At 47.0% G+C, this 24,263-nt stretch overlaps 1 protein-coding gene across 1 annotated transcript in view; it reads left to right on the top strand.

Moving 5' to 3' along the window:
• PTPN3 (protein tyrosine phosphatase non-receptor type 3) overlaps positions 1–24,263 on the top strand; it is a 129,554-nt gene that overhangs the window by 71,349 nt on the left and 33,942 nt on the right. Inside the window, exons 7-14 of the mRNA XM_087822815.1 lie at positions 3,046–3,098; positions 8,844–8,964; positions 10,072–10,159; positions 13,347–13,435; positions 14,513–14,576; positions 15,866–16,038; positions 19,059–19,193; positions 21,619–21,795. Of these exons, the coding sequence (XP_087678941.1) occupies positions 3,046–3,098; positions 8,844–8,964; positions 10,072–10,159; positions 13,347–13,435; positions 14,513–14,576; positions 15,866–16,038; positions 19,059–19,193; positions 21,619–21,795 (900 nt within the window). The remainder of the gene's footprint in view (positions 1–3,045; positions 3,099–8,843; positions 8,965–10,071; positions 10,160–13,346; positions 13,436–14,512; positions 14,577–15,865; positions 16,039–19,058; positions 19,194–21,618; positions 21,796–24,263) is intronic.

Raw genomic sequence — 24,263 nt, 5'->3', positions numbered from 1 at the left:
GAAAACGTGAGCACTTGCCCATGATTCAGCACTTCTTGTGTATCGGGACCATCTCAGTGGCTGGAAAATAAGCTGCAAATAGCTCTGGAAGGGAGAGGACATGCCCAGCGAGTGGTCCCTGAGCACCTCCTCCAAGTCCTGAGTTTGTTCTTGACTTACGGAAGAAGGCTTGGCAGGTAAACGGGTGGACGGCCGCATCTCACTCCCTTCTCCTCGCCCCCTCTCCCTCCTGTCAGCTCAGTCCTGCTGAGGAGTGTCTGCAGAGCCTCTCGTGTGCTTTCGTAAGAGAGCCTGCAGGCCGGTGGGGAAGTGAGACCAGAGCCCACAAAGCAGTCAGGACCAGGATGGGTGTGGAGCATTCATAAGGTTCTAGAGGGAGATGCCGGTGTGGGCTGGAAGCCTTCCTGCATTGCTGTGATGAGCCAGGGTTGGGGTTGGTGGTGAAGTGAGGAGTTGGATCTCCCTGGATAGTGGGTGAGAAGAGACCCCACCTCCCCACAGTCCCGTTTGGGAGCCACATGTTGGGGTCTGACAGAACAGAGAGAAAGGGCTCTTCACGTCAAACCTAGACATGCATTTGTGTCCAGCAGGCAGAGGAGAGCTGTTGGCGGTTTTTACGCAGGAAGGATGTGATGGGAGCAGCATCTACACACAGTGTCCGTGGATGAAGGAAAAGCTCAGAGAGGCTGAGGGGTTTCAGTCTAGGTGAGAGGGAAGGCGCAGCCCTGGGGGAAGCTGTTGCCAATGGCCAGGTCAGAGACTGGGGGCGCATAGCAGTGATGGTGGGACGGGGAGGGGGAGCCTTCAGAAACGGACATGTTGAAGAAAGGACAGCCTGACCCTGTTGACTCTTTAGCAGTCATAGGGAATTTTCTAATTTACTCATCCTTTCACTCAAGGGAGGGACGACTCCCTTCTCTGGCACAACCGACAGGCCTTTGGGCTTCTGCTTGAATACCCCTAGTAATGGGGAGCTCACCCTTTCACAAGGCAGCTGTCTCACATTTCAGCACAACTCTGGGTTGAAATTACCCACCCCTCCTCTGGAACTTGTCTCTCTCTCCTTTACTCACTGATGGGTTTTTCTCACCAGCACTTTGTCAGCACCTGCTATGAGACAGGCAGTGTACTGTGCTGGTCAGATAGGACGGGGCCCCGCCCTTCAGGAGCCTTCAGTGCAGCTCTGCAAGTATCAGAAGTTGGTCGTCTTGGTTTGTTTCTTCTCCAGACAAAATGCCCCTTGTTAGCTTTTGGTGAATTGATGGAAATCTGTTGAGGGCCGTGGGCTTCCTGGCTGAGACCCCTGGCGTCCTGGTGATTCTCTGGTCCGCAGGTGGCCCTCGCCGCCTGTCTGAGGAGAGGGCCTGCCGCTACCAGGTGTGTCTCAGGTGTGCCCCAGGGCAGCACCTGGCCCTTTGTAGCTGTAGATCTTTTGATGGACGCACTGGATCTAGTTAGCATTGCTCCTGGATGCCAAATCGTGCCCTGACTTGTTTGAACTGCCATGGTAGGCAGCAGGAAGGCACCTGTTCCTTCGGCCGAGATAGGTGATCTTGTCCAACAGATGGAGACCCTAAAGCGCAGAGAGAGAGAAAGGCGTCTGTTAGGAAGATGTGGCCCGTGAGTGGTTGAGCCGAGAGTAGAAGGCAGGCTTTCCAAGTTCTCTACTTCGTATTTACACTCTCCTTCGGAGATGTTTTCCTTTCCAACTTATTCATGGGATTGTTTCTTTGATCTGTACTGAACCCCCTTAGCTTCTCTCCTAAGTTGTTCCCAAGTCCCCTCTCCTGCTCTTCCTGCAGCAGGGACCCTGGCTTAGATTCCACCGAAGCCCGTCTTGGTAGGAGAGTGAAGGGCTAGCGTGTGCTCTCCCCACGGGCTCGCCGGGTCTCCACGCGAAGGCAGACAGTGAGCGTCCCTGGCTGTCTGCAGACTTGGAGAGGGCACTTAGGTCTTCCAGCCAGGCCCCTCAGAGGGCGAAGGCTGCCCTCCCACGGAGCTGCAGGGCCAGCACTCGGGCAGCGGACAGGAAGGGGAACCCTGACGGCCCAGCCAGATTAGTCAGCGAGGTGGGGGTGACTCACATCTTCGTGGGCTGCCATGGAAACCACATGTTTTCTCCACTTCCCGTGGGGTTGCTGGGAAGAACCCTTTTAAAATCTGTGTCTCCCCACCCTGCAAGCCCTCACGCCTGCTGCTGCGTTCAGCCCTTTCCCGATGCACCCCTCCACCTGGCGGTGATCCCTGCTCCAGGTCTGCTGGCCGGGCTCCTAGGTAGACCGTGGGACCCAGTGGAATGGAGAAAAGGGAGCACTCAGAGGATTTGAAATACGACCAAGACAGGGATGGAATGGCAGGCAGAAAAGGGGTTTTGGAGAGGGCGGTGAGCTTAAGAGGACAGAGGAACAAGTCCAGCCTGGAGTTTGTGGATTCCTGGTGGATGGCAGGAAACCGGAGAGGTGGGCAAACCATTCCCCATAGACTGGAAGCTTCAGGAGAGTGAAAAGATTTAAGAATCTTAAATAACCAATTTAATTAGGTAATTTAAAACTCACTGGAGTTTTAAAATTCATAATACTTCTCTATTTTCTCCTTTCAAGAGAAGGTCACCCTTCGAGAAAGTGGGTAATCCAGAATCATAGAGTTAACAGACCTTAGGGGTTTAGTTAGAGAGCCCTGTGAAAAGTCTCATGTCTCTACCAGAAAGATTCAAAGGTCGTCCATTGATCCAAGAGTGCAATTTCTCACTTTTCCTCTTAGTGATATGAGCCTGGCCTCTCTTGGCTTCACCAGCCAAAACCCTGGCCAACCATGATGTTCGTGGTATATGTATTAATGTATATTATTTTAAACATGAAAAAGTTTTCTTTTGATGTTTTGAAATCTTTAGTGTTACACTGATCTTTGTTGATACCAGTTGTATCATAAAATTGTCTTTTTTATGATTCACGGTGTGTTTTAATAGTTAACTCAAGAAAGAAAAGACAGGTGATAATGAGTGTTTCCGGCTCGTGTGCCTTTCCTGACATGTTTTTCTCCCGACAGGCTGACCTGCCCTCTTAACTCAGCGGTGGTTCTAGCATCCTATGCAGTGCAATGTAAGTCACAAGGGAGCGCGTCACGAATGGACGGATTGTTCTGGCTTCTCCTGTTGGACCGTGTCCCTTCCCCTCTTCCCAGGAATCCTATTGGGAAGGCATCTCTGGTTGTCCAGATAGTTCCACTCTCACCCTGACTTACACCCTCCTTCAGCTCAGAGAGGTTGGACGCAGGAAGGTGGTTGAAGGAAAAAGAGTGATGAGCTGTGGTGTGAGGTTTTCTCCCAGGGGAGACCGTACAACAGAAGACACCTGTCGCCATTACGTTTTCCGGAGGCTTTGCTCACATTTTGGATTTGTTCTCCACAACAACCCCCAGTGGGGCAAATATTTATACCAGTCACCTCCTACACACCCAGAAACCGAGGCCCACCTAAGTTACAGAGTTTGCTGGAGGTCATTCTTACTACTTGCTTGGTGCCGCTCTAAACACTGCTAGGGTCTTAGGAATTTATTTTTAGGGTTTCCATAGAGCTAATGGGTTTTATATATGTTGATGGATAGCAGTACCATCTAATAGAAATACCATGTGAGCTGAATATGCAATTGAAAATTTTCTAGTAACTGTATTAAAAAAGTAAAACGAAACAGGTGAGATTAGTTTCAATATACTGTAACCCAATATATCCAAAATATTATCATTTTAGTATGTAATTAGTGTAAAAATATTATTAATGAGATATTTTACTCTTTTTGTACTAAGTTTTTGCAGATCCGCCACGTTTTATACCGACAGCACATCTCAGTGTGGACTGGCCACCTTTGAAGTGCTCAGTAGCCACGTGTGGCCAGTGGCCGCCATACTGGGTAGAAAGTCCAGATGGACTTTTCCCACAAGGCCTGTTTAAGCTGGAGTAAGAATCTGCTCATTCAACCTGCAAAACTTGATCGCGCGTCCATTCCACTTCGGCCCTGTGGGAGATGCGGGGTGTGAGCCGTGAGGTTGATGAGCCAGATGGAAGGCGAAACATCACCTGATAGGCAGTTCGCTGGGTGTGCCAGTTCAGTGCACCACATAGAGCTGCGCAGAGCTGCACAGAGCTGCATGGTAGCTCCAGACTCAAGAAAGCCCCTCTGAGGCCCACACCATCTTGGCCCGCTACATGCTCCCTCGGCTGACTGCATGGTAGCGAGTTAAGAGATCAAGGTGGTCCAGTCGCAGAGCAGGCGCAGGCTGGACTACTTACCCTACTGTGGTCTCAGAAGAGGCAAAATAGCAAGAGAAGGCTCACAGGGACTCCCAAGGTGGCCTTAAGTCTGCCTACTTCCCTAGCAGCAGAGGACAGAAATGGGAGAGGTGAAGGGCAGGGTGACTGAGCCTGCAGCTTACCTGCCTACCTGCGTAACCTCGGGACGTGAAAGAGACTTTTAACAGTGTCCCTACTCCTAGTAAGATGAGACCCAGTGTTAGCCTCTCTCTACCTGCATCTCCTTCCCCCTGATGGGAAACAGAAGAGCTGCAGTGGTCGGCCTGGGTGGATTTGAAAGCTCCCTTTCCCCTCCCATATGTCTGGAACAGACCTGGCGATGTCGCACCTGTGTGGGAAATGGCACAGTCAGCAGTCAGCTGCATTCTTACCGCTGTCTAGACCTCATGGACAGCATCTCTGCCAGGCTGATTCGCCAAGGAGAGCAAGCTTTCCTACATCTCAGAGCGAGTTTGGTGTCCACAGCCAGAGCTTTAGGTTTGAGGAGCAGAAACACTAGAAAGGAGGTAGGACACAGTCAAGCTTGATTTAAATCCTGGCATCTGCATTTGCCACGTATGTGAATCTCGAATTTCTCACCTGTAAGAGGGAGGTGATGATGGTGATTACAACAACTTGCAATATGACTACTTGGTCAAATAGTATATGTGAAGGTGATCGGTAACTAGAAACTTTATAGTTAGACCATCGCTGTTAACGGAGTCAGTGAGAGCACAGGCAAGCCATATTACCTGGGCCCTGCTTCCTACACATGCGTGACCTTGAACCTCTCCAGGCCTCAGCTGCTTCATCTGTCAAATGGGGATCGTAACACTATCAACTGCATAGGGTTATAGTGAAGGTGAAATGAGTTAATACATGGAAAGCTCTTAGACTAGAGCCTGGCACATGGCAAGTGTTAACTGTTACTGTATTTCCATGTCTGCCCAGAAGAAGGCTTTTAAAAAGAACTGCCTGTTATAAACACATTCTGATTTGAATAAAATTTAAGAATGAGGGGGAAAAAATCCTCTTCTGAGCTTCAGTAGTCAGGTTCCCCTCTGCAAAAGACTGATAGATTAGGGGCTAAAGAAAGTTATTAGCCCCTAAAAAATGCAAACTAGCTTCCATGGAAATATTAGCTTGACTGTCATGCTAATAATATCGTGGGTTGTCAGGCAAGTGGTTTTAAGTACAAGTTCTTTATTCCTCCACCCTCAGTAAACATGTTTTTTCATGCTCTGTGTATACATTTCATTAAGATTAAATTTTAGATATGAATTTGCTGGATCAAAGGGCATGCCTATATTTATCTGATACATTTTGCCACATTGTCTCTCAAGAAGGGTGTCTGATATGAAGATAAGCCCTACCCCACCAGTGATCAGTGAATCAGCCAGCCCCAAGGCACATTTTCTTACTAGATAAGGTAAAGTGATCTGTGGGTGGAATGCCTGAGAAGTCTTGATGGCAGAAGATTGCTGGTCCCTTGTCAAGGGTTTATGAGGCTCAAAGAATACAGTTTTTAGAAATGTATTTGCTCCATAATGCCCTCTGAGCCTCTGCCATGTGTGGGTTCTGCGCCAAGCTCTGTATGAACAGACAGACAGACAGACGCTGCTCTACACACAGGGGCCCACAGCCTGGTGGGCAGGCAGAGGTGGTCCAGGTGAGGCTGGCAGTAGGGATGCTGCTTCCTGCCTGGCGGAGAGGGGAGGGAGTCTGGAGAAGCTTCCTAGCGAGGACCCCTGAGAAGAGCCTCAAGTGTCAGGTGGGAGTTGGAGGAATAACATACGTAAAGGGCGTTCCTGGAACAGCTGGACAGCTTGAAATGCCACCCATGTGAGTTCCTACAACATACTCTCTTTTTTACAAAACATAAAATATCAGCCAGGAGAATGCATGGAACTTAAAAGGCAAGGTATTTCCCACACACAAGCCCTTATTTCCTTTTCTTTCTGCTATAATTAGCGCTTTTGCATGTATTGCTTGGGCGTGTGGTATAGTAAATAGATAAGAGTGTGGACTGTGGTCGGAGCCTAGGCTCCAAGTTACCAGCTGAGCAACAGTGGGCAGGGCTCTTCCTTGAGTCTCAACTCCTTTATCTGTTAAATGAGGGATGAAAGCATCGCCTAAGGCCTGGTTATCAGGAGCATCTCCTGCTAAGATGTCCTTGAAATCAAAGTGGAAACTGCCCTGCGCTTTCCAAACGTTTTGTGTGTCACCAGTTAACTTTGTTTCCCCCTAGTGGTTAGCACAGGACTTGCACAGAGTATCCTGCTAAGGTTTCAAGGGAAAACCATCCTATGGGGAGGGAGATACCTTCATTGGTCCTGCGTTCAGTTCAGACATTTGTAGGTGACTTGACTAAAGAGAGAACCTTGCTGTTCATGTTGGGGGTGGGACTGTTAGTTATATGATGGGTGACCAAATCAAGATCCAACAGGATCTTCTGAGCTAATGAAACCAACCTTGAGGCTCAGGAAAATCATTTGCAGCATTTGGTTGCCCTCTGGGGACATGACCACTGTCATCAGCATGTGGCCAGCAGCAGCTCAGTGGATTGTAGGAGCACTAGCTGGGGTATGGATCTCTGGACTCCTGAAAATTGGCTGTGAATAGAGGCAAGTCCTTTCTCTCTGGACCGTAGTTTCCTTCCCTTTACCATGAAGAGTTTGGATGGGGGGATTCTGAGGCTTTCTCAGGCTCTCCTCATTGTGGACCCTGTGCAAGGGCATCTAAATCACGTCCTGTAAATGCGCCATTGCACACCTCGCTGTGCAGAAGCTCACTTGTGAGCCACAGTTGTGCTGACATCATGCAGCCTGGGCATTTTCGTCCACAGCTCAGCTGCATTTGGCTGGCCTTCACGGCCTGCGGTCTACCCTTGACCAAGTCGGCGTGATAGATCTCTTGGCTTTCTGCCCTCTTCCCCTTCCAGAATTGAACTTTGCAGTAGCTTCTGTACAGGTCAGTTCCGGCAACACATTCCTGATCACCTCCTGTCTGCCATGCCTAACAGCTAGGCCCTAACGATGGGTCTGACCCACTCCCAGCCCACAAGGAACAGCGTAAAGAAAAGGAATCCCTTCCTTGCAGTGTGATCTCAGAGAGCGACCCTTGAGCATGGTGGCCGTTGAGGGTCAGCGAGGCTGAGTAGATGTAAAGGAAGATACCCTTGCATCTGACCTTTCAGCTTTGTGATGACTTTCACCTAAGCATCCACCTGGCTCATCTTTTTTCCTTCTGGGATTGGCCATGAAACATCACCTCAGTTCTCCCCAGTCCTGGTCCTCGTGATAGAACAGTTGTGTTTGATTTAGAAACCTTATGTGCCGAGTGATTGCTCTGAAATGACCGTGAGTCCTCAGAAGCACCCTAGCATTGAAGCCAGCCACAGGAAGAATTCATGAAAACCTTTGGAAAGATCTAGGTTCACATTTTAAGAAAGATGAAATAGCCGTTTTTTGTCAGGAAAATGAAATACTAGATGAATTGCCCAGCAGAGCTGCAAGTTGTCTCTCTCACGCCTGTTTTTATACAGATGGAAATACTGAATCTTGGGGAAGGGAAGTAGGTGTCCTTGGGTCCCTCAGGCCAGACCCTTGGCTCCCCACCCAGGGTTCTTATTCCTAGTCCTCCCCGTAGTCCAGACGCCTAGGTGGGTTGAGTCCTGAGGGCAGCCACATGCAGTGGTACATGTTGGGCACTCACTGCACAGCTCTCAGGTGTACCCACCACACCACAGATCTCAGTGGGCCATGTCTGCGAGGGCAGTCAAGGGCTTGGAGGGAGAAGTGCCACTTGGATCAGGGGCCAGTCTAGGAGTTCCCCCTTTTCTCTTCCCTCTCTGGTTGCAGGTCCCCAACGTTATTTCCCTGACAGCCCCAGCATCTGTCTTGCTGTCTTCTGACTCCCCTAAGAATGTTTACTTCCCAAAAACTCTTTCCTTAACCTTGCCAGGGCCTAGACCCTTCAGCCCCACCCCCTCCCATTCCACACACCAGCCTCTGAACACACCCTGGTTCCCTTCCTTCCACACTTCCTGAATTCCCGGGAGTGAGTCAAGATGCAGACCGCGATCGGGTCAGCATGACCTCACCTGTTTTTTAGAGCAGGTTGGTCCAGTGTTAAAACAACCTTGGGGCACTACAAAGAGAGTTGGCACAGGGCCTGGCATACAGAGAGTGGCGTTTTTCTGGGTGGGTTCTTTTATTTTTCTTTGTCCGGGGGTATGAGCACAACCTGCTGTGTTGACCAGAGTATGGAACAGACGTGGGATTAGAATAAAACCCAGATCCAAATAGCCTCCCCTTTCCTCCTGTGCGGCCTCAGGGACAGAGAGAATTTGGTTGGAGCACGTGTGGCAGCCCTTCACCTGTAGGGAGAGTTCAAGTAATAAATATGGAATCTGGAGCTAATGAGAAACTCAGGTTCCTGTGGGGGCAGAGCTTTTGGGGAGAATATTTCCAATGAATGTTTTTCTTGTGATGCTATAGATGCTTGTAAGTACAGACCATGCTGAAAAGGCACTCTCCTCCTCCTTCTGTCTTGATAGCTCATTTTGGAGACTATAATTCTTCCGTTCATCAGCCGGGCTATCTTTCTGATAGTCAGTTTATACCAGATCAGAACGATGACTTTGTAACGAAGGTGGAGTCTCTGCATGAGCAGCACAGGTGAGAGGAGGGGTCGGGTGGCCTACTTTGGGAACCCAGGTCGGGCACCGCCAGCCCCGTGCCTCCGTGTGTGTGCCGTGGCCTCATGTCCCTTTTGTGCACGAATCCTCTTTCAGGATGCCGGGGGTTTGTGAGCCTCCGAGCTGAAACGAGGGCATGTATATTTGGCATAGCTGGCGTTCTGTAAAGTATAAAATGCAGTAAGAGTTCAGGGCAATATGCTGTGTTCTCTCTTAGGATGTCGTTGAAATCAGTTAACTCCTGAAGGAAAGGCCCGTTTTAAATCTGACTGCCCCACAAATTGGCCCTGCCAGACAAATCTTCAAACAGTTTACCACATTGACTAAAGCGGGCCATTCCTTCAGGTGGGGTCGAATGCACAGGCAGATGGACAAAAATGCTGGCGGGCTGGCTCAGTCCGACGCCCTCTCTGGCATCCGGTCATGAAATTGCCTCACTTCCAGAAGGGAGCTCCAGGCTCCTGCGGCTGCCTCGGGCCAAACCTTTACTGCAACAGACACGCCCCATCTGGCCTTTTCTTCCCTCGCCTCAGCTGACTCAAAGCTACGGTGCCCCTGTGACTGGAAGGCTGGGTCTCGAGGGACCTCACATGCTTGGAAAGGCCATAAAAACAAAGGCCAAGCACCCAGCGTCCCTTCTGAAAGGCACTGCCAATCCTCTCTCCCAGAATTGCTCCCCAGGCAGAAGCCAGCGTCCTAAAATAGTACAGTGACGTTTAGAAGTTGGAGGCCGCTGCTAAAAGGGTAGATAAAGGCAGAAAGACCTAAAGAGCACCTACTAAGCAACTTGGAATAAGTAGGGTGGGAATTCCGGAGATGACGGTCTCCTGTGTCTGAATGTGGAGAGCCTACTAGGGGAGAGTAGTGTTTAATAGAGAAATGGGTGGGCTAGAAGAAGTCTTACGTAGTGGGCAAGAAGGAAGACCTGGTTTAGTAGAATTTAAGGTTAGATTAAGATTAGTAGCATAAGGCATTTATGCTACTAATGCCTGAGAGTAATGCTGTCGAATTTTTTAGATTTGTATTCATTTTAAGAATTGGAGTTACTGTCCTCTGTTGGGTGAACTCTGTCTTCTCTCTCCTGTAGTGGGCTGAAGCAGTCAGAAGCTGAATCCTGCTTCATCAACATAGCACGGACCCTCGACTTCTATGGAGTGGAGCTGCACAGTGGTAGGGTAGGTATCCTGGGCACGTTTTGCTTCAAAAGATTATTTTGATTTTAATTTCTGAAAGTTTGAAAACATCTTTTGAAACTCTTGCTTTTGCAAAGGAAATAAAGACCTTTTTTTTTTAGATGTTTGGAAGTTTATAAAGTAATATTGAGGTTTGCTGGTTGTTTTTTTCAATTTCTTTTTTCATGTTTGCCTTTGTACTTGAAGACTTTATTTGGGGAGGGTTAGGGGATTAGAAACAAGTAATTTTTGTACGGCCATTTTATATTATGGTTAAAGAAGCAAAAATGTATATAAATCTATTTTCTAAGTAATATTTTAATGAGCTAAGGTTTCTACTATTTAATCTCAGTGCTGCTCAAATTAGAGCTAATTACTCAAATATGTTTTTTAAAAAATTATCACAGTATGATTATGAAAATCAGCATTTTATTTTATTTTTTAATGTGTTTTTATTGATTTTAGAGAGAGAGAGGAAGGGAGAGGGAGAGAGAAAGGGGAAACATCGGTGTGAGAGAGAAACATCGGTTGCCTCCTGCACAAGATCAAACCCGCAACCTGGGTATGTGCCCTGACTGAGAATCGAACTGGTGACCTTTTGGTGCGTGGGATGGTGTACAACCAACTGAGCCATACTGGCCAGGGCTTAAAATCAGTATTTTAAATTGGTTGTGACTTTTTAAATTAAATGGATTAATATCTGTTATTTCCTGAGCAATTTTCATCTGCCACACAGTAGCTTATTTATTTCCCATGAGGTAAGTATTATCATTACCCTCATTTTACAGATGGAGAAACTGATACTGATGGACTTATCAGAGGGACTTATAGTAGTGGCTTCAGTACTTGACCCCAGCACTCTCTAATTGATATCTGACCTTTACTTTTTCTAACTGTAATCGGCCCACATCACATCCAAAAGGAAGCAGATATTGGGTGAACACCTAGTATGTACTAACCATTTGTTCCAAATGTTCTCATATGAGACCATAAGGTCTCATTTAAAGATTATAGTAACCTTATGAAATTAGTATTCTAATTATCTCATTTTGCAGATGAGAAAACTGAGGCTCAGGGAAGTTGAGTAAATGGCCAAATTTTATATCTGTATAATATTTTTGCAATTCACAGAAACACTTTTCTTCAGTCCCATAACGGTGGCAGACAAGTTATAACATAGGTAATAAAGTAGGAAAAACGTACTGAATCTTGCAAACTACCAACTTTGGGACTTGGCCATTACGTTTTGTTCCATTTGCAAATGATATTTTGTCTCTAGTGGAATGTTGTGGAGAATTTTCTCCAGTGGTGAAGTAGGTTTTATGTCTGCCTGAGTTGGTCTTGTTCTCTGTACCCCCAGTGCCCCACGAGGGTCCTGAGGCCAGATGGTTCCCTGCCTAGCTGAGACCTGCAGGGTATCAGAGGGAGCTGGGTTACTCCTGGCTGTGCTGCGTCAACCCAAGACCCTCTAAATCTCAGATACTTGATACCACAAAGTTTCTCTGTAGTTCAGAGTCTGCAGCGGGTCCTGACGACTCTCCAGGGCGGCCCTCCTCCAGGTAGTGACTCAGCAGTCTGGGCCGCTTCTCTCTGGTGGCTTCACCATCTTAACACAAGGCCTTGTGCTTGTCAAAGGGAAGAGGAAGCTGGAGGGCTGCACACCAGCTCTTAAACGGTTTGCCTCAGAAGAGACCCACTGTCACTTCTGACTAGAGCACATTGGCCAGAACCAGTCATGGCCCTGCCTTGTGCGAGTGGAGCTGGGAGATGTGGGGGTGGGCATGGGAATTCAGGGATCAGTCATGGTCCGTGCTGCCGGGGTGGAGGTGCAGACGGAAAGACCACAGAACCAGGAGGTTTGAGACCCAGGTTGCTGCCCACCCAAGCCATTCGTTGATTTCTTTATTCTGCACTCAATTTTGATTTTATTTGCTAATTTGTTTGCCTAGCCCACCTGCTTAGTATTTCTCCCTATATTTTGATCCTCGGGTATCATGTTTAAATGCAACCCTGGTTTCCACCAAGCAAATTTGGTTTTCCTTAGCATGTGATTTCAGTTGGGTGCCCAATAGTGAACACTCTCTGGATTCTTCATTGTATCGGCTCTGTTTTCTTTGGCCAGTTACTCTGATTTCCCATGTTCACATCATATTTCAAAAGTGAGTTGTCCCCAAGCCCCATTCTACATTCGTATATTCTCTAATTTTAGCCTGGTAAAAACCCCTGGAGGTGGGTTTGATAATCCTTAGTGTGCAAAAGGAAAAACTGAGGGTCAGTCACCCGAAGTAACACAGCCAGTAAGGACAAACCAAGTCAAACTCTGCTTCTGCTTTGTAATTGCAAGTATCTGATTGGTAAATAGGGATATAGGTGACTCAAGGGTAGGGACTATTTTCTGTGTGTTTTTAAATTTTTATCTATTGACTTGAGAGAGAGAGAGAGGGGAAGAGGGGGGGAGAAAGAGAGAATTTGTTGTTCCACTTATTTATACATTCATTGGTTGATTCTTTTATGTGCCCTGACCAGAGATTGAACCTGCAACCTTGGCATATAACAGAGCTACCCAGCCAGGGCCGGGAAGGAACTGTTTCATTTTAAAATTTTGTTTACTTATACTCCCCTTGTTCCCAAAGAGACTTAAACAACATACAGTTGCTGTATCTTCCTTCTGTATCTTTATTACCTACGGCATGCCCAGCACATAAGCTCTTAACAAATGTTGAACAGATTGGATTTGTAAGCAACGTTTATGTCTTGATTGGATTTCAAGTCAGTGGTTTTACGCTTCGTTCTAATAGCTAAGGCCTTTTCAGTGGCAGGAGTTGAGATTTACATAAAGCTGTGCAGGGGGCAAGGCCTTTGTGATTTTAATATGACATCTAATGCTAATTGTAGAAAATGTAAAATTGAATTTTGTTTCAACGATTCTGTGGAATGAGTGGCCTGGTAACTTTCGAAACCGGTGGAGCAGGTGTTAACTGTCAGACAGCATACATTCACTTTAGAAGATCTGGTGCTACGTACTTAGATCTTAAGTGTCCATTAAGAAGGGATTTTTGCCTCTTTTCCATAGCACTTTCCCTTTGGAGCTGCTGCACATTGCTGTTTATAAAAGCGTGGGCACACTTGAGTTACCAAGGGGCATGGGCTTGGCCATAACACACGATGAATCAGATCTTCCTTTTGACAGGACCTGCACAATTTAGATCTAATGATTGGAATTGCTTCCGCGGGCATTGCTGTGTACCGAAAATATATTTGCACAAGTTTCTATCCTTGGTAAGTGCAAACTGGTTCTGATTATTTCTGCATCATGCTTTAAAAATATGCTGAACAAAAGTAGTGTCACCTCTAACTTTAAACTTTTACTTCTAAAAAGGGGGATGGAGACTCTCTTCCAAGCGTTTACCTCCAGCCTCTGAATCTGATCCAGATTCAGTACTTGGGAACGTTAGTTTGGTTTTCATCAGCGTCTCTCCCCGCCAGTCACCCTGTGGTTTGGGATGCTCAGTGGGGTGTGGGTAAAATGGTACAAGGCAGGTTTTGAGGGAAAGGAATCCTGGGCAGTGCATTGGCCAGAATTCAGAGAACTTTCTCTGAGCAGGAACTGTGTTTTCAATGCGGTTCTTTAGTGATTAATTGAACTTTTACCAAGTGTTCAGTTCAGGTCTAAAAACTCAGGCAGCCCAAGACTTCAGTCCTCACAAGACAAATCCATGGGACAGGCAGCCCTGTCCCCACTGCTCAGAAGACTTCACAGTGGAAGACTTAAGAGCGCAGGCTCAGATCCTGGCTGCAGGCATTCCTAGTTGAGCACTCAGGTGATGTCTCTAAGCCTCAGTTTCCTCATCTGAAAACTGGGCGTAATAAAGTATGCTTTTCAGGACTGTTGCAAGGCTTAGTTGAGGGACTGCTTGCAAAGCTTTTAGTAGAGAACCTGGCATGTAAAAGATGCCCAGTTAATGATGGCTGTAATCGTGTTGTTAAGTCACGGAGCTGGGATGTGGCTCTGGGCCTGGCTTCTGTCTGTCCTCTTTGCTGCTCCACACTGCCCTCACCTGTCTCCCCCAGGTGCACACCACTCACGCGGAGCTGCAGTGTCACAAAAGCCGCTGGCAGCAAAGAGCACGCTGCCCATAGTTCTTATTATTTAAAAACTACGTCATAACCCAGTGGCCCTTATGCGATACTCAGCTTCAGTCAGCTACTTGGTGTTTGGCCGAGGCGATGGTGCCACGATCGTTTCTACATGGAAATAAACTCCGGTCATCGTGACCGTGGAGTGGAAGACGCACGTTGAGAGGCCCGGCTGATCCCTGATGTGCTTTTTTGTGTGTTTTCCTTTCTTTTTTGCAGGGTGAACATTCTAAAAATCTCTTTCAAAAGGAAAAAGTTCTTTATCCATCAGCGACAAAAACAGGTGAGTTCTGTCTGTGCTTTGTTTCTCGTTTTTTGTCCTTTCGGCTCTTCGGCGGGTGAAGGCAGTGTGCCACATGCGTGACGGGGAGGGAAGAGCGTGGCATATGGTGGAGAGAAAGCAGAGCCCGGCGCCCGGAGGCCCCAGCAGTTCTCTGTAGAACTCCCTCTGCTTGTCTGGTTGGAGAAGTAACTTGCTTTGGAGTCAGACGATGGTTTCGGGCTTGCTCTTCCACCTGCCACTGGGCAGGTTGCTTAACCTTCCCTAGCCTGAGTTACCTTCTTTACAGAAACTCGGTAATGCCGCTTCTCAGGGAATGGTGACGATTAAATAAGAGCATTAGTCAAAGCCACCTGGCACGGGGGGGTAGCAGTGTCAACAGAGTCAGTTCCTCCCCTTGATGTGTTTCAAGTGCACGTTGGCCTTTGTACGTGCCTCAGAAGAGGACCCGGCTCTCCAGATAACTCAGTTTGGTTAACAAGGAAGATGGCTTAGCAGTGAGGAAGCTCCATAGCTACAAAGTGGAGGGGCTGGAATTTAAATCAGAACTGCCTGCTCTTCCCACGACACCACCGCCTTGTTATGCTGCACGACTTTCACTTACTGTCACTGTGTCCATTCCCCAGTGTTTCACAGATAGTATGTACCTAAAACGCCTCCCCATCCCAGTGAATGCGTAGGAACGGGAACACAGAAGCCCAGAGAAAACTAGGGCTAGCATCTGGGGCTCCCAACCCCCAAGACAAGATTCAAGGTGGCCCAGAAATGCATAGGATGGTAATTTAACATGAGAACAGAAATGCTAAACTCAGGTCAGCTGAAAGTAAAGCAGGTAACTGAAGTGATTATTCTGTATGAGCACTAGATTTCACACTGCTTTGCGGAAAGCAAGTAGAGAAATCAAAAGTGTTACAAAATTCCCATTGTCTGCTGGGTGAAAGTTCTCTCTCCAGGGTAGAGATTGGCCCTGAGCTAGATTTTCAAAGGAATGTATCAGACAGTCCTCGTCTGGTTTGTTCCAAATATATCCAGCCTAGAAAGGTAAGCATCTTTGAAATGAAAATGTTCATGAAGGACCACAGATACTGACGAAGAGTAGGCTCTGGTAGGATGGTTATCAGACCCTGCCCTTGAATATTCCTGCGACACCGTTGTGGCCTGAGGCACTTGGAAGCCAGTTTTCTCTGTCTGCTGCATCTTACATACCCGATTGCCGCCAATGTGGCGTGAAAGGCTGAGACCTTGCTTCCACATCTGTTCCGGTGAAATCTCTACTATGTTTTTCCTCCCAGACTGAATCCAGGGATCATATTGTGGCCTTCAACATGTTAAATTACCGATCTTGCAAAAACTTGTGGAAATCCTGTGTCGAGCACCATACATTCTTTCAGGCAAAGAAGCTACTACCTCAGGAAAAGAATGTTCTGTCTCAGTACTGGACGCTGGGCTCTAGGAACCCCAACAAGTGAGTACACTTTAGTCCCCCCACTAGGCTGAGAAGTAAGCATGTCCCAGTCACCACAGGATGGCGGACATCCTCAGTCGGGAAGAGACACCATCGCCCAGGGGCCCCAGGCGCTGGAGGCAGAGCTGCAGGCAGGTCTTGGAACCATGGCTGAAAGTCTCTCCGGGGACGGTGGTGTCTCTTTCCACACATACTCAGCGACTGCTCATATTCCCATCATCTGTTTCTGCCTTCTCAACTCTGCTGTCCCCTGAGCTTCCAGGAAGCCAGAATTACAGCTGCTCTCACACCGTGGCACAATAAGGCAAGCACGTGGCAATGACTCAGGGTCACCGTGGTGCCTGGCATATGGGCTTTCCTGGCCTGCCGCCACCAAGACAACCTCTCCCACACAATATTAATTCCCTGAGATGCTTCGTAATAATGAATGAATGAACAGAAATAAAGATTTCCAGAGTCGAGTGACTTTGGGATACGCTATATATACACATATAACAATCGTGCAATCACTAATAATTATAGCTGGTAATTACTGAGTGCCTGCTTTGTACCATGCACATACTTAATTATGTTTAATTCTTAAAACAACTCCATGTGTACTATTGTTTACAAGAATAATATTCAAAATATTTAATAAGTAGTACAGTAAAAGAAATTACCCTATAAATTTTTATCTTTTAATATAGATTAAAATTCATCCTCTAAGTAAACTAACCATTCCGTTTATATTTTTGTGTATTTGTTTTAAGACTGCCTTCTAAGTACAAGATGTAACAGGAATTGTTTACCAGTTATTCTTATAATTGCTAGATTGTTTGTTGTTTTGAGATGTTGTTTTTGTGATTTTTGCATTGTTGATGTGGCCGTTGCTAACTAAACAATGCCCCTGTGTGAGCCCGTGTCTAATATGTCAGATTGGATCAGACCGTTCCGGTGACTTTCCTGTTACGTTGATAATCATTAGGTAACTTTATAGATTCAGTAAGCAGGGAAATTCTGTTAGTATCAGTGATAGTATTTATGGTGCTAAATGCTCTCTCTCAGCTTCTGGTAAACCATGAACAAATATTTTTTCAAGGTTTTTTAGCTCTTATAATGCTGTCTAGTATTTTTACCCATTTAGTAGCTATATTACTGAACAAGTCATGAGTAAATTTACTGGAATGTAGTGTTTACCTCAGTTGGACCCAGTCCTTTGGGCCAGCTGAGAGGTGGCATAGTGAGCAATCGAAAGCATGAACTCTGGTGCCGAGCAGCCTGGGTTCAAATCCCGCCTGTGTCACTTCAGTTTCAATGTACTTCACTGCTTCAGTTTCCTCATCTGTAAAATGCAATCAAATGGAGCATGGGGGAAGGGGATCTGGTTATGCATTATGACATAAAAAACTGCCCTTATTTTGGTAACCTAAAGCAACAGCCATTCTATTATAGCTCGAGATTTTATGGGTCAAGAATTCGGGAGGGCCTCAGCCAGACAGTTCTTCGCTCCCTGTGGTATGGACTGGAGTTTCTCAGTGACAGGCAGGTGGTGGCTGGGCTGGGCTGAGAGTCCAAGACGACTTCTCTCCCATACCTGGTGCTTTAATGAAACGATTGGAAGGTTGAACTCACCTGGACCCCTCATCCTCTCTCTGTGTTCTCTGAGCCTCTTCATGTGAGCTCTCCAGCCAGTAGTTGTATTTTGTACACAGAGGCTCGGGTCTCCAAGAGTCTAAGACAGAGGCGGCTGATCATCTTAAAGGCTGGGTCCAGAACCGGCACAGCTGTTCTTAGTCACAGCAGTCAAAGGCTAGCCCAGATTCAGGAGTCAAAGAACTGTAGCCATCTTTCATCAGCCACTGGGGGTCACTTGGGATGCTGGGGGTGGTTCAGGGGCACAGGTCAGCAATTCTTTAATGCCAATATCAGCCTCAGTGTGCTGGAAAATCTCAGCCCTCGTTCTCTTCATCTGAGGCAACTGAGGCTCAGAGAGGTTCCATGACTTGGTCAACCCCTAGAGATACATCTGTACATTTGCATCTTAGGCCTCCCCGAAAGGGTCCACATAAAAGAAACTCCTTCTGTGTTTTCCAAGCTTATGCGACAATGGAACACTTTTTTTCCCCCAAAGAGGACCTATTAATAAACTATGACACATTCTTTGGGGAAGTGCTACATCAAAGCTTTGAATCATCCAGCTTGCTGCCCTCCTTCTGGTGCTATGCGCTCAGTCAGTGGTAATTTGGTTTCTGAAGTAGATTCTCCTAGCAATGCTGCTGGGAGCGTTTTGACAAGAGTGATAGCAGTATTTCTTATTGTACATTAGTACATTCATATTCTAGGAGCTGTTTTGCATTGCTTGTATCCTTTTGGGTTTTTTGTTTTTTAGGCTGCAACAGAATGCATGCAATGTTTTAATAAGTCATTGAAACATTGTTTAAAATTTAGAAATCCCAGAACTGAGTTTCCCCTAAACTGGCTACAGACGTCATCCTCTGAGGGGTATAGGTAGCTAAGATTTAAGTCTCAGTACAAATCAAATTCAAAGTATTTGTACTTTGCAACCAAGTTGCACAAAGAACAGGACCTGAAATTGTACTGTGTAAGCACATTCTCAGGCCTTCTCTCAGTTATCAGTGATTGTCAGTGACAGGATGACAAGACGCATCCAGAACAACGGCCAGTGTTGGTGCTCCCGCCAGTGTGAGCTGAGCGAGAGCTCTTTGCCGTTCCTGAGCTGTATCTCTGTGTTATCCTGACATTCCTTCTCACCTGGTAAGGCTTGGTTATATTCTGGAAGCAACTTGGTTGCTTGCTGTGGTAAGGACAGGAAAATATCTTCGCCAGAAGAGAGGAAACAACATAAACAAAAGCCAGGAGAGAAAAGAGTCGCTTCTGGCCCATGTACCTCTGCTCCTCCTAACCTCGGCGGGTGTCGTCAAGGTCCGGGGGGAGTGTGTGCAGCCTGTTCCACTGATGCTGTAATTTCTTCCTTGTTGAACATGTCAGTGTAGAAAGTGAACCTGCATCTGGTTTTTCAGGTCTGTAAATAACCAGTATTGCAAAAAGGTGATTGGAGGGATGGTCTGGAACCCAGCCATGCGGAGATCCTTATCCGTGGAGCATTTAGAAACCAAGAGTCTGCCTTCTCGCTCCCCTCCTATTACTCCCAACTGGTATGTCCTTTTACTGTATTACCCACCAGTAGACACTTGATCTCTTTTATTTTGTTATCTTTATTTTTTTGTAGAGAAATCTATGTCAGCCTTTGTCTTATACTTTATCTCTTTTAAAAATAATAACAATACATTTCTAAATAGAGATGGCCTACAATCAGTTTACTTTGGCAGGTTTGGCTGTTGCCGAAAAAACTGTTTTCGTGAAATGCACAAGCCTAGCTAAATATTTTTCTTTGTGTATAATGCTGAGATGTTCTTTTTTTTTAATGTATTTTTATTGACTTGAGAGAAAGAGAGGAAGGGAGAGGGGGAGAGAGAGAGAAGCATCAATGTGAGAGAGAAACATCAACCTGCTGCCTCTTGCATGCCCCCTGCTGGGGATCGAGCCAGCAGCCTGGGCTTGTGCCCAACCCGGGATCGAACCAGCACCCGTTGGGTGCATGGGACAGTGCTCAGCCAACTGAGCCACACCGGCCAGGGCGCAGTGTTCTTTTGTAAAAAGTTACTTGGTCTAAATAAATCTGAGAACTGCAGCCTGCTGAAATGCCCCTCTTGAGATGCTAGTGCACATGAGCCTATTAATGTTCTAACAAGTCCTGTAATAAAGAGCACGTTTAATTTTATTGATCTAATCTCATGTTTCCCGTTAACATCACAGAATAAACTTTGGGGAAACCTGATAAAGGAACACAATATAACTGACGTAAGGACGTGTGATCCTCAGCAACAGTAGCAAATGCACATGGGGAGATATCCTGCCAACATTTAGGATGATGGACTTTGCTGAAAGGAAGGAAGGGGCAGTTTGGCAAACAGGAAGGGCACTGGGTTTGTAGCTGAAAAACCCAGACTCAGGTTTTGACTTTTCTGTTAATTGACAAGTTTGTTTGTTTTTTTACCTCTCTGGTCTCAGTCGCCCCAAGTGTTAAAGGATTATAAAAATTGCCACAAATGAAACAATGTACAAGTGCTTTGTAAGCTGTACAAATGGTTTGAGGTGGAATTATTATTGTTATTTTATTATAATGTTCCCCCAAAGGCATCAGGCGATTTTTGTGAATGCCTCTCAAACAGCCTGGCGTCAGCGGCAGGAGGGGAAACCAGCCCAGAAACGTTACCCAGCTCCACGCTGGAATAGGAGTGTGGCTTTCTGTTCATCTCATGATAGACAGGAGAGCCTCTCAATTACTGAGCTGGGATTTGCTAGGATGGAGGGAAATTCTCACAGGCCTCTGGGTAAGGACCGTCCACTGGGGCCGAATGGCCTGGGAGGGATGACGATGGTGTCTATTGTTAGCAATCGTAACACGGCTGAGTAGATCTGTTTCTTCGTTTCCAAGATCTAGGCACCACATCCTTAAGTGGTAAACTTATGCTATTAAGTAGCAGCCTAATTTGTCTGAAAGTCTCTGAGGCAGCAATGCCAGGGACAGCAGAGGCCCAGGACAGCATCCAGGAGAACAGCTGGGCTTGACGTTGCCACACCCTTGGCCGGGAGCTCTTAGGCTATTTATAGGCCCTCTCCTGAGGAGTTACCAGCCTTTCTACTCTACTCTGGACGCAGTGTTATTGATTATCCAGGCCCTGGGGATTGTGAATAGTGGAGGCCCTGACAGTCCCAAGGAGAAATGAGTGGCTCCACAAAAAAGGGGAAGGTAGAAAAGCTGAGGGAAATAGAACAGGAAAGCTCAGCAGCCCGGAATTGCCCACTGCAGGAGCTGATGCCCAGGGGCTGCACTAGGCGTCCTGAGAACATTGCCTCTTCTGATTCATTCTCAGGAACAGGTGGGTATAGCTAAGGCCCAGAGAGGTGCTGTGACTTGCCTCTGGTTGCACAGCTACTACTGCTATTGGAGAAAAAGAATGGTGCTGTTATGTCCATCTAATATCACATAAGGGATATATTTTTACAAAGCATACATTTCTTCTTGGACCAAGTGAAATTCACATGAAGGGATGTAGTTGAAATAAGCTTTGAGTTTTGCCAAAACTATACCTTTTCTTCTAAACCCTTTATTTATTTAGCCCAAAGGAATCAGGAAAATTGTCTGATCAGCAGCCAATATGGCCTATTATTTATGCATTGAGAGCTTGAGTCCTGCTTGAAGAATGACTCAGCCTAAATCAGCACTCGGTGCCTTCCCAAAGGCCATAGGCCAATTTCATCTGCCTCTTTATAAAGCTGAGCCTCCTGGTCAGGGGCTGCACCACTGGGCTGAGAGTGTCGGGGACCTGTGTGGCCCTCGGTGGATTCTGGGATTGTAATGGGTTAGCTGGCTCTTAATTTCTAACAGCATCAGCCCAGGCATCCTTAAAAAGGTCAGGGCACAAAGTTAGATCACTGGTGTCTGGTAAAAAAACCACAACACCTGTAAGTGGAATTTGCTTCCAACACTTCACCCTCCACCTGTTCCCCACCCAGGCGGAGTCCTCGGCTCCGGCATGAAATCCGAAAGCCACGGCACTCTTCGGCAGATAACCTCGCCAACGAAATGACGTACATCACCGAAACCGAGGACGTGTTTTACACCTACAAGGGCTCGCTCTCCCCGAAAGACAGCGATTCCGAGGTTTCTCAGAACCAAAGCCCACACCAAGAGTAAGAAGTTGGGTTGTTCTCTCTTTTTACCTGCTTGTGTTAGCTGTTGAGGGATTTGCTGAGGCCCAGGAGGCTGGTTAGGAGGAGTCAAGGGCTGGAGCCTGCAGCCCACTCCCGAGGGTGCCCACCAGAAGACAGGCTAGGTGCCTGGAGTCTGGGATTTGACTTCTGAAGACCTCCTCTCTCAGTGCTTCCTTAGCTCAGGCTTCTGATAGAGCCCCTACTCTTCCTTGCCTTATTTATGGGCCTTATTTTTTCCCTACTATTGTTATGAATTCACAGTTCTACCTTATCTCTACATTTTGAGTAAGCTATCTCAAATCATTTTTTAAAGTGGAAAACATAGGTCATAAAGAAATAAAATGACATTTTAAGCTAAAGTGGGATAGGATAAACTGCTAGGAAGTAAGTCATGATATCCGTTCTGTGAAGCCCCATACTATGCCCCAAATATAAACGTAATGCCTCCCCCAACAGCATAGAATTAGCAAAGAGGCACTTCAGTTAATCTGTAAAATTTTAACCACTCTAGCTACTGGCTTAAAGCAGTAAATGCAGCCTGATTGTACGCTACGCCTCACAGGTGAATTGCAAATCTTGTTTCCCACTTATGTGTGCGGTTGCTACCTCTCTGCCGTCCTGGACCACAGCAGTCATGGTTTCTAGCTTATCTGTGTTCTTAACAGGTCTAGTTACATAATCCCTCTGGTCATTGTTTCCTCGTGGCCCGAGCTTGCATGATGCTTTTGTTGAAATGATCAGTATCTCTTGCTCCAACTGCAGGCCTGTGAGGCCACAGTGGAAGCGAGTGCGTTCCTTTGTCTGACCCTGGCTTTGCAAATCTAGAAACACAGGGCTCGAGTGCAGGCTCGCGTCATTCGAACTAGTTTGCACCTGCAGTGGGGCTCTGTCGCTTTGCTGAAAGGAGAAAGAGCGTCTAGGGAACTGACCAGGGCCTCTGGGAAGCCCAGTCACAGCCTTGTGGCAGATCTTCCACTGTGGTTTGCAGTGTCTTTGTGGAATCGTGGAGCAGCTAGACCTTCCCTGACCAGTGCAGAAGCCACTAGCCACATGTGGCTATTCAGATTGAAATTATTTAAGGTCATATAAAATTTAAATTCAGCCCCTCAGGCACACAGCCTCATTTCAGGTGCTCAAGATCTGCATGTAAGTAGTGGCTGGATGGCACAGATGAAGTCTATTTCTATCATCAGAGAAAGTGCTGTTGGTGGCACTGATCAGCGCCTGGTACAGGAGAGAGGAATTCTGTCCAGTGCGTGGGGATGTTTTAAGTCCAGCAGCACACCTTATGCACCCTTCTCAGCTCATTGAGGGAACATGGGCTTCTTTGCCTTCAGGGGCCTCCGGGGCAGCTGGGCAGATAGCACAATATCAGCCTCTCTATCATTGCTCTATGGGGCTCTGTCGCTTTGGTAAAAGAAGAGTGTTTGGGGAACTGTCAGAAGGTTCTGAGAAGCCCAGTTATATGTCCTATATCAGATTTTCCTACTGTGGTCTACCATCACACTGTGGAATTGTAGAGAATCTAAGACCTTCAGCAGTCCAGTCCAGGAGCTGCTGACCACATATGCCTGTTTGAATTTAAGTTCAAGTTAAATTTCACATTCACCTCCTCAAGCCCTGTTTGATTTAAGCCATTTTGGCCCTGCTCACCCCTACACATTGTACATCCATTCCTACTGAAACTCCTCCACGAGGCCTTGTAAGGTGTGTCATCCTAGGGCACTTTTTATTTTGCAGCTAAATGTTAAAAGTAGCAAATAACAGCGATTCAAAGGCAGCCTTCCTTGTGGGGGCTCTGCCAGGTGCGCTCACAATAGATGTCTCACGGTCAAGTAGCCACTGTGCTTTGCAAGTGGGGTGAACAGTTGAAAAACTGCAGCCCCTACAACCTCAGCCAGGTGGGGGACCCCTTCTTGCTGACAGGAAAGCCGCCTTCTGGGTCTTCAGAGGTAGCCGGCCTCCCTAGGGGCCTGGGGTGAAGGTTCTCCATTGCCCGGCGCAAGAGAGAAAGGTTGATCTGCACTTGGTGAAAAAAACTGTGTGGTTACTTCAGTGAGTATTTGCAAAATGTTTAAGAAACGTTTGACATGTTTTATACAGCAGATTTGTGTTAAGAGGCAAAAAGAAGGATTCTGTCAGGGAAATCAGATGACTACTATCACAGGCAGCGAGGAGGGTTCCTTTTAGAGAGAATTAAATGTAATGTTCTGCACCCATTCAAGCAAGAGGGGAGAGAAAGGAAGAAAAGAGCCGTTAGACCCCAGCTCTAAACCCAGAGCGGCGCGACTCAGGGCCTCTGAACATTTATCCAAGGAGATGAGTCACCCCCCACACCACCACCACCCCACCCCACCCCCGGCTTGTCCCGCGTTTACAGAGCTCAGCAAAGGGTGGGATTAGGGACGAATCCTTCGCAGTTCGCTTTGTGCCCAATGGGCTGTACC

The sequence above is a fragment of the Miniopterus natalensis genome, chromosome 12 (assembly GCF_054644295.1).
Source record: "Miniopterus natalensis isolate mMinNat1 chromosome 12, mMinNat1.hap1, whole genome shotgun sequence".
Taxonomy (NCBI): domain Eukaryota; kingdom Metazoa; phylum Chordata; class Mammalia; order Chiroptera; family Miniopteridae; genus Miniopterus; species Miniopterus natalensis.
This window is presented reverse-complemented; position numbering and strand designations above follow the sequence as displayed.